At 48.7% G+C, this 19040-nt stretch overlaps 1 protein-coding gene across 2 annotated transcripts in view; it reads left to right on the forward strand.

Annotated features, from left to right (window-relative positions):
- Rnf220 (ring finger protein 220) overlaps positions 1-19040 on the forward strand; it is a 255652-nt gene that overhangs the window by 217239 nt on the left and 19373 nt on the right. For both annotated transcript variants that reach the window (XM_008845413.2, XM_008845412.2), the window contains exons 4-5: positions 7539-7584; positions 11487-11588. In XM_008845413.2, the coding sequence (XP_008843635.1) occupies positions 7539-7584; positions 11487-11588 (148 nt within the window). The remainder of the gene's footprint in view (positions 1-7538; positions 7585-11486; positions 11589-19040) is intronic.

The raw sequence follows: 19040 nt of genomic DNA on the forward strand, positions 1-19040 counted from the left end.
TGCTTCACCTTTTCAACCTTACTTCAGTAGTCATTTAATGTCACTTCCACTGTACTCTATCAATCAAAGCAGTGCTAACCCATTCAGAGTCAAGGTGAGGGGAAATGGGGACATGCACCCCCTTTTTTTGTCTTTTTGAAACAGGGTCTCTCTATAGCCCCAGCTGGCCTGGAACTCACTATGTAGACCAGGCTGGCTTTGAATTCACAGAGATCCGCCTGTCCCTGCCTCCCAAGTGCTGGGACTACAGGTGTGTGCCACCACACCCGGCATGCACCCCCTTTTTGATGGGAGAAGTGGCAAGATTATATTATAGCAGAGCACATGGGATGGAGATATGGCTTCAACCATCCTTCAGTCTGCAACTGAGTGAACTGCTGAGTGAACTGCTACTCCAGTCCCACCCCTTGTTCAGTTCAATCATCAGAATGATGCCGGGTGCAGGTGGTCTGAAATGGCCCATGTCCCAAGAAACTCATAGTGTGAAAGTATTGTGGGGCAGGAAACACTAGCCCTGAGGGATAGAAGCTGCTACAATGGAAGGAGCCTGAGCTCTGTGAAGCACCAAACCCAATACAGAGCAAAGAACGCTTCCTAAGGGAGCGAGTTTTGGGTTTTTGAGACAGTCTCCCTGTAGCCTGGAACTCACTATGTAGACCAAGCGGCCTTGATGTCACAAAGATATGCCTGCCTCTGCCTCCCAGGAGCTAGGATTAAAGACGTGAGCCACTACACTCAGCCTAAGGGAGGGGTTTTGAAGGAAGATGTACTAGTCATCTCTTGACTGTGTTGCACATTACACCAAAGCATAGTAGTGGCTTAACACATTTGTCAGGGCCTGTGAAATGGCTCAGTAGGTAGACTCCTGCTGCACAAACTTGACAACTTGAGTTTGATTCCTGGAACCCATGTGAAAGTGGAAAGAACCAACTCCACAAAGTGGTCCTCTTACCTACACACCTACACACACACACACACACACACACACACACACACACGCACACATACACTCTCACACACACTCACACATTATCTCCATTTCTGTGCATTACCAGCTCCAGAACAACATGGCTGAGTGGCTGTTTTTACCTGTGGCCATTGGTTCAGATTCTCTCATGAGGCTAAAGTGAAGATGTCATTCAAGGCTACCTCATCCAAAGGTCTAAGTGGGACTGCAGGATCTGTTTCCAAGATGGCTCACTTGTATACTGTTAGCAAGAAACCTCAGTTCCTCAACATGTGAGTCTCTCCAAGGGCTGCTGGAGTTTCAACACTGTAGCTGACTGCCCACAAGCATATGACCCAAGAAAGAGACCAAGAGAAAGTCACAATCCCTTTCCCTAAGGTCACATCCAATCACTTCCACTCGATCCTTTTTTACTCTGAGGTAAAAAACTGGGTGGGTGTGGTGGCACATACCTATAATCCCAGCACTCCAGAGACTGAGGCAGGAGGCCAGCCTGGGCTGCATAAGTGAGACCCTATCTCAATGCAAAGAAAGGGTTAGAGGGACAGAGGAAATGAGGGAGAGAAGAGAAGAGAGAGAGGGGGAGGGAAAGAGGAAGTCACCAAACTCAACCTATACTCAAGGGAGGAGAATTAAGCTCTAAAAGCTCTCACTCTTAAAGAAGGCAGAGCCAAAAGAATCCAGAGGCATACTTTAAAAGCCCCACAAAGACGATACCATGTTATCGAAAGCCTTGTGAAACACTCTCTGCCACTTTATGTTGCATTTATTTATTCTTCACTCTGAGGTAGGTGATACAGCCATGCATTGCTTAATGATGGGGATGTTTTGGAAATGCATCCTTAGACAATTTTGTCAGGTGAATGTACAGTTCACACTAGGCAATGTAACTTCATGGGACCACTATTAGATACTAGTCTGTTGCTAACCAAAACATTGTTACTGATGTGCATGACTATAATTATGACTTCTATTTTTACAGGTGGGGAAACTGAGGTGCAGAAGGGTTAAGTGACTTCCCTAAGGTTGCACACCTAGTCAGTGGTAAAGATAAGATTCGATCTCAAGTCATCCCACATTAGTGCCCCTCTTTGCCCCCTAGGCTGTCACTCACGCTCCTGAGACAGACCTGCCAGGAACAGAAAGTGAAACACCCAGCAGGCTGTCCATGAGTTCTGGGCAATTTGCTTCTAGTGGAGGGCTCCTCCCTGGAACAGAAAATTGGCAGAAACCTGGGACCTGCAGAGCTGTGTAAGCGCAGCGTGTCCCCTAAGGGCCTGGAGAGCAGGAAGCTCTTTTTCCTCCTCAGCGGGGACCCCAAACCTGCACCGCCCAGGGCATCCCTTTTCCTTTCTCAGTCCACTCCCACCTGTGACCCCGCACATACCCCTCACGTTGACCCACATGGCTTGGAACCCGCCTTCCTCCACGCGCCGCGCAACTATTCCCCGCGCCTCGCGGCGGCCGGCTCACGTCGCGGCCCTGCACCCCCAGTGCCCACGCCGCCCTCCGCACGTGCACGCCCTGCGCCCCTGGCACGCCCCCTCCCCACCGCGTGTCTGACAGCCGGACAGCGGGATCTGCACAGCAAGTGAAATTCCTGTCGGATCGATAAAGCCGAAGCGCTGGCGGCGACGGGTCGATGGTTTTATCTGTCTCGGCCCCGCCGCGCCCGGCGCGCTGACAGTCCGACCGGCCCGGCAAAGGCGTTCAAGGGCAGCGGCGCCCGCCGCCCCCTCCCTGCCGCACTCCCCTCCCTGCGGCCGCTACGCCCACCGGACTGCCGGCTGGACTCGCCCCACCGCAGCCCGGGCAGCCCTCGTGATTTATCTGGATTTTTAATTGGAAAAAATTTGCGAATTAATTGATTTCAGGAACTTGCCAATTAACATTGTAATTGAGTGCATGATAAATTCCCAAGGAGCGTGTCAGCTCCCTCCGGGCTGACGGGCAGTCACGTGTGGGGCCCCAGCCTAGGCCGCCCTTGTCCCGCCCCCTGCCTGCTCCTCGGGATTGCTGGAGGAGGGCAGAGGAGGTTGGGGAAAGATAAAGCTTCTGGCTCCTGAGATCCACCCCACTTCCCTTCTCCCCACCATCATCATCCTGAACACCGGGCCTTTAGATGGACCATTTTACAGATGTGGAAACTTTAGTCCCGAAGGGGGTAGGAGCCCAAATGAAGGTCTCCCCTATTCATGACCTGTGGCCAAGTCCTCCTCCCCAACTTTCCAGTCCTATCCCTCCCTTCTGGCCCTTATTCCCTCCTACCTGCTCCTCTCTCTGTTCCCCTATTGGCCCCACTCCTCTTCTCTCCAGCTGTCTCCTTTTCTGTCTTAATTACCCTCCCTTTGCCTATTTTGACCTCCACATCCCTTCCTCAGCCTAGCTCACCTTGAGCCAATGGGTGCTGCTGCCAAGCCAGCCTCCCAAGTAGTTCTTGGGGAACTTTCCCAGTGAACCTCTTCTGCCTCCATCTATCTTCCCAACAACCCAGAGCAGGTTCCATGCTATTTATACACACCCAAAGGCTCACAAAAGAGGCAAGGACCCTCCAGCTCCTAAGTAAAGGGGGCTAGTTTTCATAGACACAGACTTGACACACACATGTGTATGCACCCCCATTTCCACACCCCCTCAAAGGACCACCTTCCCAGAGATGAGCATTCCCAGGTACCAGGGACAACCAAGTCCCCCACAGAAAGAGCAGTCAAAGTTCACTGCCTCAACACTTAAGGTTTTTCAAAGCCATGTCCATCCACATCCCTCCCTCATCTCACCCCATCCCATCTTTCTCCACCTCAGTCCTGCACAGGGGCTCCCTCAGACCCAAGGACTTGGCTTAGAACAGAGGGCAACATCAAGTCAAGGGTCTCCCCCATGACGGTGTCCGACCTGCACACAAGGAATGAGAACATTCTGTGAGATGAGCTGTAGAATGGCCAGTGTGGAGGGTTGGCTTGGGGCAGAAGCAGGGAGGCAAACAAGGTTGGGCAGGGCCCAGGGACAGTGGTAAGACTGCCCTAGGACAACAGCAGGCAGTGGGGATAGAAGAGGGAATTAAGAAGATGGCAGAAGAAAAAGCCAGAAGGCTTAGCTGGGGTACTTAGGGAAACTTTCTGACATGGTTGGGAATGCGGTAGTGTCCACAGGCAGGGAGGGAAGACGACAGGTTAGGGCTCTGGGCAAGCTAAGCCCAAGACACAACTCAGATGGTGATGGGTCAGGAGCTTAATGTGTACAGAGAGACTGACATGGACATGCATAGGGGCTGAAGATGGTGGGGCAGGTGGCTCCGAGACTGCCTCTCTATGGCCCCTATAATAGAGCTTCCAGCAGAGAGAAGCAACAGCCTTGGACATGGACAGTGCACAGAGCTGAAAGTGGGGCTTAGCTTGGTGGGGCCTGAGCTCAGCGATCTCCTCTAGGGACTTCCAGAGCCACTGTGAGAGTTGGCCTCCAGGCTGGGAAACCAGCCTGCTTTGAGAATGAGGGTGTCCTTTAAAAGGACTGAAAAAAGCCAAAGGGAAACTGAGTGGCTCTGGAGGAGAGGCAGGGAATGGAGATGGCAATACCCCCACCCCCCACTTAAGCCTTATTTAAGGCCGGCCTCGGTGTTTGGTTGGGTAATGAACTAGATAAACAATTCCCCAAATAGATTAAAACGAAGTGTAACTTACAAAGGCGGCTGGTGATGATGGTTTATTCCCGGGCAGTGCACCATTTCTTTATTTCCAAGGATAATTCAGTGTAAATCACCTTAATTAAAAGTGTCAGCCCAGCCCATGAATATTGTACTTAGGAACGCGTTTCCTGGGTCCCAGTTATAATTTAAAACCCATGGATCACTAGGCATCGAGTGACTGAGCAAGGGAGGAAATCGTTGGGGGCGGGCTGTGGAAACAGGGAGGGACGGAAGGCAGAGCTGATGGGTTGGGCAAGAGCCAGGCTGCCTACAGCTGGGGTGGGAGGGCTCAGACCTCTCTTCTCCAAGGCAGGCCACTCACTAGGCTCTCAGTTTCTGGGAGACCAAGAAAACTTAGAGGTGAAGGGTTTGGTGGAAGAAAGGGAAAAAAGCATTGCTCAGAGCCAGGGTAGGAGTGTGAGGTAGAACTGGCCCTGTGTAAGGACAGGGAAGAACATTGCTAGGGAAAGATGAAGAGGATGGGCTTGCCAGACCAGAGGCTGGATATCCTGACCTTGTATGGTCTCATTCTACTCAGAAGCAGAGTAGATAGGGCTCAGGATCAGCAGAACCCTACCCAAAGTTGCACAGCAACCTGGGAAGAAAGGCAAATGCTTTATCACTGAGCTACATTCCAACTAAAAACCAGTACTCAAAACTTGATTAGATACAAACTCAAATTCCAAGTCCTCCATGAACTGTGCGACCACAGAGGTGTCACTTAACCTGTTAACTTTGTAAAGTTTTGGTGATCATTCAATGAGATTGCATACACAAGACGGTCCTTTCCATATACAGTGGGTACACAGTAATAGTTCATTCCTTTCCTGATCTCACCTAATACAGCCATAATAGATAACAGTAATATCCCAGTCCAGGGTCAGGGGTGGTAAGAACAGTGTATCCAGAAGATGGCACACTTTGTGGGCAGAATGGTGCCCACAATTCATACTTGTTCACCGGATGAATGAAGGAGTTAAGGAATGAAAAAGTCAGGAACTAGCAAATCAGTTGCTCCTCACAAGCAGCTCAGTTTCTCCTCTGCATGCCCAGTGCCTGCATCAGGGCCAGACATCACTTACAAAATGTCATTGAACAGAACTTTTACTGGCTGTCCTTCCTATTCTTCAATGTCCCCTCGATGTAAGCAGACTGGCTGATACTCAGACTTGGTTTCATCCTGCTGTGGGGCTAGGTAGCCTCTGCACTGTGTGTGGGGGGACCCCCTAAGTGTCTACATCTGTGGGTATGGGTATGTCTGAGTGTGTGTCAGCATCTGTAGATGTCTATATCTCTGCATGTGCTTATGTGAACTTGTGTGTATGAGCAGTTCTTCCTCTAGTCTGCATAGCTGTTATGAATTTGTCTCTATGGCCTTGTCTCTGAGTATGACCCTGTGGCCCCCTGCATCTGTGTGCCTGTTGGTGGAATAATAGTCTGTATGTCTGCCTTGAGACCAGGGCTTCCCAACCTCAGCACTATTGACATTTTTGGGTCCGATAATTCTGTTTGTGAGGGGGGCTGTCTGAGATAGTATAAATTGTTAAACACCATCTACCCACTAGATGCCAGTAGCAGCCCCCTTTCCCCACCCAAGTTTGAACAATCAGCAATCAATCATACATATCTCCAGGGGCTTGGAATGTAGCTCAGTGATAAAGCATTTGCCTAGCATGTGACATAAGCACGTGTGTACGTGTGTGTGCATGTGTGTGTGTGTGTGAATGTGTGTCCAGACATTGCCAAATGGGTGGGCACACATCCCTCTTGCCACTGAAAATCACTACTTTGGCCACCTCTGCCTATGCTTTTGCTTGCACATCAGGTGTGTCTATGATGGGCCCTATGGGTACCCGAGCATATTGGCAAGTGTTCCCCATGTCCACATTCATGAGTCCATATGTGGCCCCATGTATTCTGCCATGGATGTGTTTGTGTCTTTTTGTGCTTTCTGGCTGTATCTGTAGGTATGTTCCACATGTGTACCTTGTATGTATGTCTGTGCAGGGAGCCTATGAAAATGGGTTGACTCTCTCTGTACATACATGTATCAGTAGCCCCCCTCTATGTGCATGTACTTTTGTGTTGTGTGTACACAAACGTGCGCAAATGTGTGAGCACAGATGTGGCAAGCACAGTGGGGGCAGCAGGCAGGGAGGGATAGCAAGGATATTAATGTTTCTGAAGTAGGTCTGATTTGATACGTCTTGTTCCATTGTCAGCATCTGTTTAGTGGGGATTTGTAATACTTTGTGGCTCTGGATCACTCATGCTTAGCGTGGGATGTGGCCTTGCATACCAATTTTGTTATTAAACACCGTCCTCGCCTCCCCCACAGCCCATCCATCACCTCCCACCCCAGCCCCCGCCTGCTCAGAGCTGCCCACCATATTTCAGGGCCCAGCTCCTGCCTGCCTGCTGCCCAATGCCGGAGGGCCTGGGGCTGACAAATTGAATCAGGGGGAGATCATTCCTAGCCTAACACAGTTTGCAGCATGTTGGAAGGAGAATTGACAAGAGCCATGTCAGCCCCATCACCCCAATCCCACAGGAACTAAAAGCAGTCTGGGAACAGGAAGTGGTGAGAAGGGGCCCTCCAGGACAGACAGAATCTTCAGGGCTAATCCCAGGTAAAGCCTCTTTCCCCAGATAGCCTGCCTAGTGCCTGTGTCCTCTCCCAGGAGCCAGCCTAGTCTTTGGCCCCTGGTAGAAGACGAGCTAGATCCTAGGTCACTGGGTTGACTGCACTGGGTGGAGCTTGGCTGAGCTGGCTGGACTATGCTGGGCTTGTTACGCCTTCTCTCTTGGGATCTTCTTGCTAATCTACCCTTGCTTCCACAATCTAGACAGCAGATGGAATGGTCACCCTGTTCTCTTCTTTCTTGGCAGCAAGAATTCCCTTCTGAAGGATGCCATGGCTCCAGGTACCCCCAAGGTAGGTGGCCAATGATGGCTTTTCTTTTGTCCACTCTAACCTAGGCCTACCTAGATCTGGCTTCTCCTGAGAGAAAGGCACCCCCCCCATCCCCAACTGCCTTCAGAATCTGAACATCAGCTTGATGCCTAGGGCTATTTGGTATGGTGGCAGGGGTATGGGGTAGGGACCTGTGTGAGAGATTATCTGACCCCCCCTCTTTTTCTAGCTAGGAGAGGGGTCACTAAAGCTGGGGGGACTCAAAGAAGGAAATATAAAAATTCGGTACAGAGCCTTAAAAGCCAGATCAGTGTGTGTGTGTGTGTGTGTGTGTGTGTGTGTGTGTGTGTTTGTGTGTAAATGCTTGTGCGTGTATTTCTCTGTGTGCACATGCATATGTGTTGTGTGTGTATACATGCACTACAGCTACATCTATTTATATCTAACTCAATCTCTATGTGTGTGTGTGTTTGTGTGTGTGTGTGTGTGTGTGTGTGTGTATTACAAGGAACCAGAGAGGATGCTGGGTCTATCTGAGAAGTCAGCCCCTCTGAACAGAAACTGTGAAAGAAACTTGAATGCATCAGATGGAGAAAGGTGAAGGGTAAATATCTGGGGGGGGGCACCTGTGACTCTTAGCTCACTGACATAATTTGTGCTAAGAACTCCCCATCAAGGCTACAGAGCAGATGGTACTGCTTCCCCAAAGGTGGTGATTTTGAAGGAGTGGTGACCTGGAAAGGAAGATTAAATTCTCACTCACTGAGAATTTATCTCACGTTCACTGAGCCCCCATCCCTATGCATAAGGCTGCCCTCTTTCTCTGAAATTCTCACACTACACCCCTAGTGTGTGTCACTGGGGAGTGAGAAGTGGGTGTTAAAGCTTAGGCAACAGATAAATTCAATGAGGGAGAATGTGTGCTGAGATGAGAGCAAATGCCAAGAACAGACCCTCAGGAACACATTCCTAATCCAGATAATGTCCAAGAGGGGCCGGGGAGATGGCTCAGCAGTTAAGTTCCCAGCGCCCACATGGCAGCTCTCAACTGTCTGTAACTCCAGTTCCAGGGGATCCAACACCCTCTGCTGGCCTCCACAGGTACTGCATGCACGTAGTGCACTTACATGTAGGCAAAACACACACATAAATCTTTTTTTTTTTTTTTTTTTTTTTTTGAGACAGGATCTCCTTGTAGCCCCAGCTGTCCTGGAACTCACTATGTAGACCAGGCTGGCCTCAAACTCACAAAGATCTGCCTGCCTCTGCCTCCCAAGTGCTGGGATTAAAGGTGAGTGCTACCATGCCCAGCATAAACCTTTTTTAAAAAGAGATAAAGTAAAAGAGGCTCTGAAGAAGACAGAGGAGGGACAGTGAGTTATGACAGTCACAGGGGAGCATGATCTCCTAGTTCCCTAAGGGAAAACAGTTTCAAAGTAGTTGGGTGGTCAGCAGTCCAAAAAAGGAAAAACGGGTGAAGAGAAAGTCACTGGGGATCTCTCAGAGGGCAATTTTGGGAAAAGGAGCTGGTGAGCCAAACTCATCTGTGTAAGTTTGGCCCAGCCACCCTGCAGGCCTCTACTGGTACAGGCCCTGGCCAAGGCCTGAAAGGGAAAAGATGGAGGGAGCCAGGCACCTGTGGACTGGTAGAGGCAGGGAGCCAGGCAGGCCCTGTTTGGCCCAGACTGCAGCATTTAATGATGAGATAGCTGAAGGTCATGACCAACCTTCCAGTTCAGTCATTATAACCAGTGTGGCATCTAACACTTGAGCATGACTGGCGGAGCCAGTGACATTGGATACCAGAGGCTTATGTTCTAAGGACAAACCCTGACAGTCTTAATCCATACCTACTTCCCTATGTACACACATCCACAGGTCAGAATGTATACCCAGGAAGTCAAATGGTCACATTCCCACAATCACAGACACAGGCATACTGATCATCATATGCAATGACAAGGGACACTTACTGACTTCCAGATATACACCCGAAAGCTGGACCGTTTCTAGCTACTCCTTGGCCTTGACCTCATGACCTCAGCTTTAGGGAAGCAGGCCTTGTGGGGGAAAGGTAGGAAGCAGAAGGTTGATGCAAGAGACTGAGAGGACAGGGAGGGAGGAGGAGGAGAGGGCGAGGGGGCCTTAGACAAGATTGATGGCCTCGTTGCCATTAAGAAAAAAATTAGCCGGTGGCGGCTATCATATTAAAGGGTGAAGAAGCCGTGAATTATTTTCTTAAAGATCTTATCGCTTACAATGATAATTTTACCTTCCAAAAGGCCACTTTTAATGAGGCGAAGAGCCAGGCAAAAAGTCATGATTTAATGCCAGGATTTTTTTTTTTTTCAAAACACATTTTACTGCTTTTTGGTCCATGTTTAAAAAGCGCCAGTGACCTTTTTTTATTCCGCTTGCCCCAGGTGTAATGCTGAGGCCTCTCAGGGCTTCTAACCTAGCTAGAATGAGGGTGGGGGGAGACAGAGAGACAGAGAGACGGAGACAGAGACAGACAGACAGAGACAGAGAGAGAGACAGAGAGGCAGACACAGAGACAGAGAGAGAGAGAGAGAGAGAGAGAGAGAGAGAGATTGTTATGGTGGGGGACCCACATGCTCTTCCTCCTCAGCATCTTCCTTGGGGCTTGGAGAAGAACATTGCCTGACATCACCTTTCTGGGCTGTCCCACCAGGCCTCCATTGGGCTTAGGCAGGTGAAGATGCTCCCAGTTGCAGGCAGTCCACCCCAAGCCCTTTGCAGCTTCCTCCCTCCTCCAGTGTCAGGGTGCCTTGCTATACCAGCAGCAGCTGGGATCAGACCCCCTTCCCTTCCCAGAGTCCTTGCTTTAGGATGTGCAGCATGGCCACCGCATTCGGGTCACATCCTAAGGCTCAGTCAGAGATGAAGGATAAATGGCTGCTCCATCTTTCCCAAATTGCTTTCTTTGGGCTGTCACTGGCGATTTGGCATGGTTCTCGAGGCTGGGGAGGACTCCTAGGGAATTGTGTGCTTCCAGGCTGAGAGCTGCTCAGGCTGGAGAAGGTAGGGGGAGGAAGCATGGATTGTTTTCAGGCCTCTGAGCCCCCCATTTGCAGCTGAACAGGCCTTGGCAAGAGCTGGCTCTTAGGTTGAACATGCCATGTGGTATTTAGAATTGTGGTGCTCACACACAATTTAAAGCAGACAGTTTATTAATCTAAACTGCAGGCGTATGTAGAAGAGGCCGTGTGGGATTGACGTTGGGGGATTAGTTTGCTGGGGTTTTTGCTAGGGTCATTGCCACGGCACAGGGATAAATGGACCCAGCATACATCCCTAGCTGCACATTGGAAACTCATACATACTATTTAATTTACTGTCTCCATAACAGGGCTGCCATCAGCCTGTATTAGGGGCAGGCAGGGTGGTAGGTATGTGACTTTACCCCCAACCCTTCATGTGGGTCCCAGAGTATCTGCTCTCAGAGGGAGAACAAAGCATGTTCAGTGTACTGAGAGTGGGCCAGTAGTCCCTCCCATCTGGTAGAGCTTAGCAGAAGCAAGGGTTTAACCAGGTGTAGGGGAACATGTCTGTAATATTAACGCTCAGGAGGCTACAATAGAAGGATCACTGGGAGTTCAAGGCCAGCCTGGGCTATATAGTGAGTTCTAGGCCAGCCTGGGCTAAGAGTGAGACATTGTCTCAAATAAACAAATAACAAGAAAAAATAATCAAAAGGCCTATACCTAAACCTAAAACCAACCATCTTCTCTTATAACCAGACTCTGTGCTTGACCACATGCCTTCAAATTTTCAGGTAGTCTTCTGACCCTATGCCCTCCCACTGTCTGTCTCGCTCCTAAAAGCTCCCTAGGACTGGATATCCCCGGTACTGACTGTAGGTCTCATTTGGCCTGGGGCCATATGTCTTTTTCTTCTTCTAGTCCCTCCTGTTGTCTGCTTCCATCAAGAGGGAAGGAGAATCTCCAACCGCATCTCCACATTCATCCGCCACTGACGATCTGCACCACTCAGACAGATACCAGGTGAGGAGGGTGTGACAAGTAAGCTCACCTGAGTGAGAACTTCAAGACCATGTGTGGCACTAACTCCTCCCCTTCTGAACAGGCCAGAGCGGTGGGTTTGGTTTCCTCTGTGTCCAGTGCCCAAAGTAAACTTAGAAGGCACAGTGTCAGGGAATGGGTCTTATGAAGCAGATGGATTTTAGCATGAGATACTGAGGTCCTTAGGGCTCTGCTGGCTCTGAGCACCTTTGAAGCATCTTAGCTTAGCCATCAGAGACTATCTTATGGGATTTTTATTTTATGAAGGGTCTAGAAGTAATAACAAAGAATCACTGAAGATTTCAGACCTCAAAAGCAGGATCTCTGGAGCAAATAAGCATTCAGTCTAGCCAAACCTTGCCATCAAGCTCAAGGAGAAAAGGAGGCTGGCCTTGCCAGTGAGTGTCTTAGACAAACAGGAAGGGAATAATTGCAGTGTCCTAAAAGAGCAGAGCCAGAAAGGAACCAAAGGGTACAAGTTTAGCTATAGAGGGGTTTTCTACAAGGTAGGGAGGAGAAAGAATGCCCTCTAGAAGCTTTGGTCTAAGGGGAAATAGAGCCCTGCCTTTGGAAGCCACCTCAGATGAAAGAAAACAAGATCCTGCTCCAAGGACCACTTATCTAAGTAGCAACGGGGTTTTCCTGGGAGCCCCAGTGTGAAAGGGAAAAGAAGCCTGATCTGATGTGGAAAGGCAGAACAGCAGGGCCTGATAATCTGGGTATAGAGCCAAGGTCCCTGCTGGAGCACATGAAGCTTTAGAACTAGAGGAAGGGGTCCTCTCAGGTACCCTTCCCTCCAAGCTGACAGCCCGCAGAGTGGAGTGCACAGAGCCAAGTATGGCCGGAGACTGGGAATGTGGCTCACTGACAGAGCACTTGCCTAGCATGCACAAGATCCTGGGCCAATCCCCAATACCACCCAAAAAATTAAAATAGAATTAAAATAAAGTCTAAGAGTAGCGTGAACCCCAGCCTCCTCTAGCACTTCCTCTGATAGATGGCGTCTTATACAGGGTTCAAACTTCATAGCCCAAAGGTCTAGAGCTGGGGAGAGATTCATGCTCCTATGAATCCCATTTTGAGAGAGATACCTAGTCAGCTTCTAAAACACTAATCTAGACAACAGGGCTAGAGGTAGAAAAATTACCTAACTCTAGGGAATTCTCGTCTGAGAGGGAAGCAAGGCTCTGCCTCACAGAGTTCCTCTCCAAAGGACCCGCAGATGCCTGCCCTCAGAGGCGCATTCTCTATACTGTGCTCACAGCAACCTCACCACCTGCTGGCGGGAGAAGAGGAACCACCAGCAGAAACTTCCTCAATTCCCTGACCCCATTCCTACCCTCACAACATCCTTTTTTAATTCTCTGTGGAATGTGAGGAAATTATCTTGCCTAAAAGAATACACTACACATTTGCATACAGTATTTATATACAGCTGTCTTCAGGAGGTATGGAAACATCTAGAGCACATTCAAGTGCCCCCAGAGGGTACCCTATTCTAAAATTATTTTTTAAATTTCTTTATGTTTTGTCTGCATATATTTAAGCACACCACGTGTGTGCAATGCCCACGGCCAGAAGAGAGTATCAGATTCCCTGGAACTGGAGTTATGACAGTTGTTGCCATGTGGGTGCTGGGAACTGAACCCCAGTCCTCTGCAAGAACAACGGGTGCTCCTAACCCCTGAGCCATCTCTCCAGCCCCCCCCGGCCCCATTTTCCCTTTTCCTTTTTTGATCTAGGGTCTTACCATATAGCCCAGCCTGGCCTCAACTCACAGTGATCCTCCTGCCTCTGCCTCCTAAGTGCCAGTATTATATGCATGTGCCCATCTCTAGGTATGCACCTTTGTGTGTGTGTGTGTGTGTGTGTGTGTGTGTGTGGTTGTTTTTGATATGAGGTCTCATACTGTAGCCCAGGCTGGTCTCAACCTCATGGCAACCCTCTTGCCTCAGCCTCCTGAACGCTGGAATTTCTAAGTACACTCAAATGACAAATCAGATTAAGCAATTTATATGCTGACGTTCAAGCTCCTTTCACCACATGGAGGCCTATGATTTAGATTCAACATGTATTTCCAGGTTCCATTCTTGATATTCCCTCTCACAGATGCCCTGGCTTGAGCTCTGAACCAATGCCACCCAGTCCCTGAATGTGCCCTTTCTTCTCTCTTTGCACAAGCTGCTTTTGACAGGACTGTTTTGCCCTACAAATTTCTATTTGTCTCAACATCCTGCTCAAATACTGTCTCTTCCAAGAAGCCTTTCCAGATTAGCTCCCTCTTCTCATGGCCCTTGAGTATGCCAGGTTTTGCCACTGTCATGATCACCTGCTTAGGTGTCTGTTATCTACTAATGAATAACATACCATCCCAATAGCACAAGTTAATATTTTCTTCTTAGGCGCACGCCTTTAATCCCAGCACTCGGGAGGCAGAGGCAGGCAGATCTCTCTCTGTGAGTTCAAGGCCAGCCTGGTCTCCATAGCGAGTCCAGGCCAGCTAGGGCTACAGGGAGACCCTGTCTCAAAAAAGACCAAAAAAAGAAATTTAACAGCTGGGTGTGGTGGCGCATACCTGTAGTCCTAGCACTTGGGAAGTAGAGGCAGGCGGATCTCTGTGAGTTCAAGGCCAGCCTGGTCTACATAGTGAGCTCCAGGCCAGCTGGGGCTACAGGGAAACCCTGTTTCAAAAAGACCAAAAAAAAAAAAAAAAAAAATTAACTAGCCAGACGTGGTGGTGCACATCTTTAGCCCCAGCAACTCTGGAGGCATAGGCAAGGTATGTATATAGCACATTTTCATTATCCATTCACCAGGCCAGCCTATTCTACATAGTGAGTTCCAGGCTATCTGGAGAAACAGGGAGACCGTGGCTCAAAAAGCAAAACAAAACAAAATTTAACTATCATATACAGTATTAGGTTTCATTATGGCATTTTCACACAAAACTTTGATTTTCCTCCCGTCTTCTCCGCAGTCTCCTGACACACACCCCTTCTAGCCTCCACCCTACTCCCCATAGCCTCCTTTTTGCTTTTATGTCACATTTGTCCTGCTGCCCTCTCAGATTCCTCAATACCTACTCTTTTTTCCCTCTTGTGGTCTCCTGACTAGTTTCATAGCCTACACCCATACTCATATATACATATAGACATTATATGCTAGGATCTACACATGAGAAAGAACATGAAGGTTTTTTTTTGGGGGGGGGTTGTTTTGTTTTTTGTTTTTGGTCTTTCTGAGTCTGGGTTACTTCACTTAATATAATACTTTCCAGATCCACCCATTTTCCTGCAAACTTCATGATTTAATTTTTCTTTACAGCTGAATAAAATTCCACATGAAGGACTGGGGAAATGGCTCACTGAGTACAAAGTTTACTGCATAGGCATGAGGACCTGAATTTGGACCCATAGCACCCATCTAAAAAGTCAGGCATGATAGCATGTGCCTATAGCTGTGGGGCAGAGACAGGAGGCTCTCAGGGGCTGGCTGGTCAGCCAGTCCATTGGAAAGGGTGAACTTCACGTTCAGTGAGAGATCCTGTCTCAAAAACTAAGGTAGAGAGCAAGAAGACATATTGACCTTTGGCCTCCACAGGCACATGCACAGGGGAACACATACACACATGCACACACGTGCACACGCACACAATTCCACTATGTATATAGCACATTTTCATTATCCATTCATGTTAATGGATATCTAGGCTGCTTCCATTTCTTTGTTATTGTGAATAATGCAGTCATAAACATGAATGTGCAAGAGCTCTGTGGCAGGATTATAGAGGCCTGGTTGACAAAACATTCCCTTACTTATGTAGCTCATTCAGAACTAGCTGGGCTGCAAAGTGCGAAATGGCCTTATCACATATCTGGGAGGTTGGAGTGTCCTGGATTCTGTCCACATTACATGGCCTCTCCCCCATCCCCTACTTTAGACAGGGTCTCACGTAGTCCAGGGTGGCCTTGAACTTCTAATCCTCTTATCTCCACCACCTGAGTGCTGAAATTACAGACATGCATCTTCGTACCCAGTTTATACAGTGATGAGGCTTGAATCCAGGACTTCATGCATGCTAGACAAGCATTCTAGCAGCTGAGTTTCATCTCCAACCTGCCTCTCAGCTTTTCTTAACAGTTTCTGAGTAGTATCCCACCAAGACAGTGAAGGCCAAAGTTGCAAGGCTTTTTAAGACTAGAATCTGGAATTTATACAGCAACCTTTCTACCACTTTCTATTGGGCAGAGCCAAGCCTTAATCGGGGATGAGGAAATACAGTCCTCAAGAGAAGCTGCAAAGAACTGTAGCCACATTTAATCCATCACAGTGAACCTGACTCTTCACTAGACTTGGAGTTCCTCCAAGGCAAAGACCTTGTCTTATCCTCCTTTTAATTCAACATTTATCTAGCATCACTCATGCTCAGCCTGTGTCCTTGCCTTCATCATGGCCCAGTGTTTCAAATGCGATGAAAAGGGTCTAAGTCAGAGTCTAAGAGTGCACATTAGAAGGGAAAATCACAAATCTCACAGAGGAGGTAATGACTGAGCAGGGTTTCAGAGGAATAGGAGTTCTCTGGATGAACAAGAAAGAAAAGATATTTTAGGCAAAGGCAATACAATGTACAAACGGCATGGTAGAATAATATGAGATGATATATTGAGGGACCTGTTAGAGTCCAGCTTTAATGAAAAGGAGAATGCTTCCTGCATTAATGTTAAACACTCCTTGGATATGCTGTTGAAAAGCAAAATTGGTAGAACACAAAACCAGAAACTAACCTGGGAGCTAGCTGGGTATTCCCTGCTCTTTATGCCCTGCCTGACAAGTCTGCTGATTTTTAGTCACTGAAAGCTGGGCATTGTAGAACATCCCTGTAATCCCAGCTATTCAGGAAGCTGAGACAGCAGGACTTGCAAGCTGAGGCTTTGTTGGGCTAATGTGTTGAATTGGAGGTCAGCCTGAGCAATTTAGGTAGCCCAATGTCTCAAACTAAAACAATGAAAAGGGATGGGGGTATAGCTCAGTGGTATTTATTTAGCATACTCAAAGCCCTACCTTGGTTCAATCCCTAACACTGGGGAAAAAAAAAAAAAATCACTGAACTAGGCAGAGAGCACTGGTTCTGGCTTGGATTCCTATTGATTTAACCCCTGCTGAGTGTCTAACCCACTTTAACCATACCTCCCTTTACCATCATGGCAACTGAACAAGCTAGGATTCATGGCTTCCAATTTATTACTCAGGAAACAAGCCTAGGGAAGGGAAGGGACTTTTCTAATAACCTAAATTATGAGAAGCAAGTTAAATTTGAAACAGAATCTATGTGACCCTGAATCCTAGATTAGGATCCTGTGTTAGTCAATATTTCCATTCTTGAAGTGACGAGCATATTAAAGGAAAATGCTTATTTGGCTCATGGGTTCAGTCTATGATTGGTTGACCTTATTGCTTTGGATCTGTGGTGGTATATCATAGTGAGAACATACAGAGAAGCAAACTTGCTCACCACATGACCAGAAAAAAGTCAAAAAGAGAAAGAGACTGGAATCTCCTAATTCCTTCTGAGGGTCAACCCCCAGCAATCTGAAGACTTCTCACAGGGCCCTACTTCTAAAGATCCTACCACTTTCCAGTAGAAAAATGCCAGAGACAAAGCCTTTAACACATGGGCTTTTTTAGATGACATTCTAGATTCAAACTATAGCAACTCCTCAGCAATTCACTGGGCTCAGGGCTTCCCTCATGTCCTTTCCTGCTGATATCTCCTTCATGTTAGATCTGTGCTAGCACGGAACTACTAGACAGAGATGACCTGCCTTCTAAGAAAAGGCAGACATTTAAATAGCAAAAATAGGCATTATCAGAAGAAAGCTAAGGAACTGAGGAAAAGTCAAAAGACACAACAAACCTAGTATTGGGGTAGAAAAAGTGAAGCCTTGCCAGAGTCCTGAAGGATAGACAGCCAAGCAGTGGGTATTACAAGGCACGGGGATATCTGGGCCAGAGTGCAAAGCATGGAGTGTTCAAAAGAGCTATAGGTAGCTCTGAAAAGCTGAGGGTCGTGTGGTACTGGAGACTGGAGAAGCAGACAGGACAGTGCAGGGCAGGCCAGGTGTTTATCAGATTGCAGATCTTCTAGATGGTAAACCTTTGAAAGATTTAAAGAAGGGGAAACATGCTAATTTTGCACAAAGAAAGCTCATGTGTTAAGTGAGGAGGACAGGTTGCCAGGAGAGAAACTGAAGACCAGGAGATGAGCTGTGAGACAGCTGCATTTCAGAGCTAAGATGAACTAGGAGCTATGAAAACTAAGGTAGTTATTGAAGAGACTCTGAAGGATGTCTTCCCTATAGCAAGAGCCATGCTGGGTTCTGGGATCACCCAAATGATTCATACTGACCCCAGTCCTGGAGTGGTCAACCCACCATTAAAAATTTATACAAGCTATAATGAGAATGGAGGATATAATCTTTTTAAAAAATTTTTTTATCTTTATTTTATGTGTATGCATGTATTGTTTGCATGCATGTAAGTGCACCTGTGTACCTGTGTCGTTCAATGCCCGCGGAGGACTGAAGAGGCCTTCAGATCTCCTGAAACTAGAATTACGGACAGTTGTTAGCTGCCATGTGGCTGCTGGGATTCGAACCCGGGTCTTCTGCAAGAACAGCCAATGTTCTAACCGCTGAGCCATCTCTCCAGCCCCGAGGTGGATGTACTCTTACAGGAAAGAAAACTGAAGGTTGTGCAGATAAGAAAACAAGTTTTCCCAGGATCCAGAAGATTTAGTAGGAGAGATGAATGAGAGGGTGGGGTCCAGGGCAAACTGAGATCCCAAGAGGAAGGCGCCTATTTGGGGGTCACTGTGGACCTAAACGGCACGTGATGCTCGTGGGAGCCCCAGGGATAGCCTGCAGACAGTGAAATGTTGAGGATCCTGCGATGGGCTAGGGCCCAGAGGAAGGCAGGACGGCACTTGTATTAGATAGCCCCAGGACGACCGGGACTTCCTACGCCGGCTACTGGTCAAAACTCTCCCTGGGAGCCGCTGCCCGCGGAAAGCAGGAGGCCGGGACGAGCTAGGGCCAGAGGCGCGTGGGGAGGCGGGAAAAACCCGGAGCCTGCGAGGCTGGGTCAGAGTCCCGAGGAGCTGTGCGAGGGGCCCAGGGGCGCCCCTGCAGGTCGCTACCGGACTGCTAAGCCGCGGTTTCCTGGCCCCTGTCAGGCTGCACCCCCACCCTGTGAACTTTCACCCCCAGCGCGCGACGGCGGCGGATCACGTGATCAGGGCCAACATGGCCGCCGCCGCTGCTAGGAGCTGAGGTGCCGCCGCCGCCGGGCAGCCGGGGGGAATCCGCCCGCATCGCCGCCCTCACCGGCCGGGCGGCCCCGGGGCCCAGAGCGCCGGAGGCTGGGGCTGGGGCGGCA

The sequence above is a fragment of the Nannospalax galili genome, unplaced genomic scaffold (assembly GCF_000622305.1).
Source record: "Nannospalax galili isolate Female #2095 unplaced genomic scaffold, S.galili_v1.0 scaffold1402, whole genome shotgun sequence".
NCBI classification, from domain to species: domain Eukaryota; kingdom Metazoa; phylum Chordata; class Mammalia; order Rodentia; family Spalacidae; genus Nannospalax; species Nannospalax galili.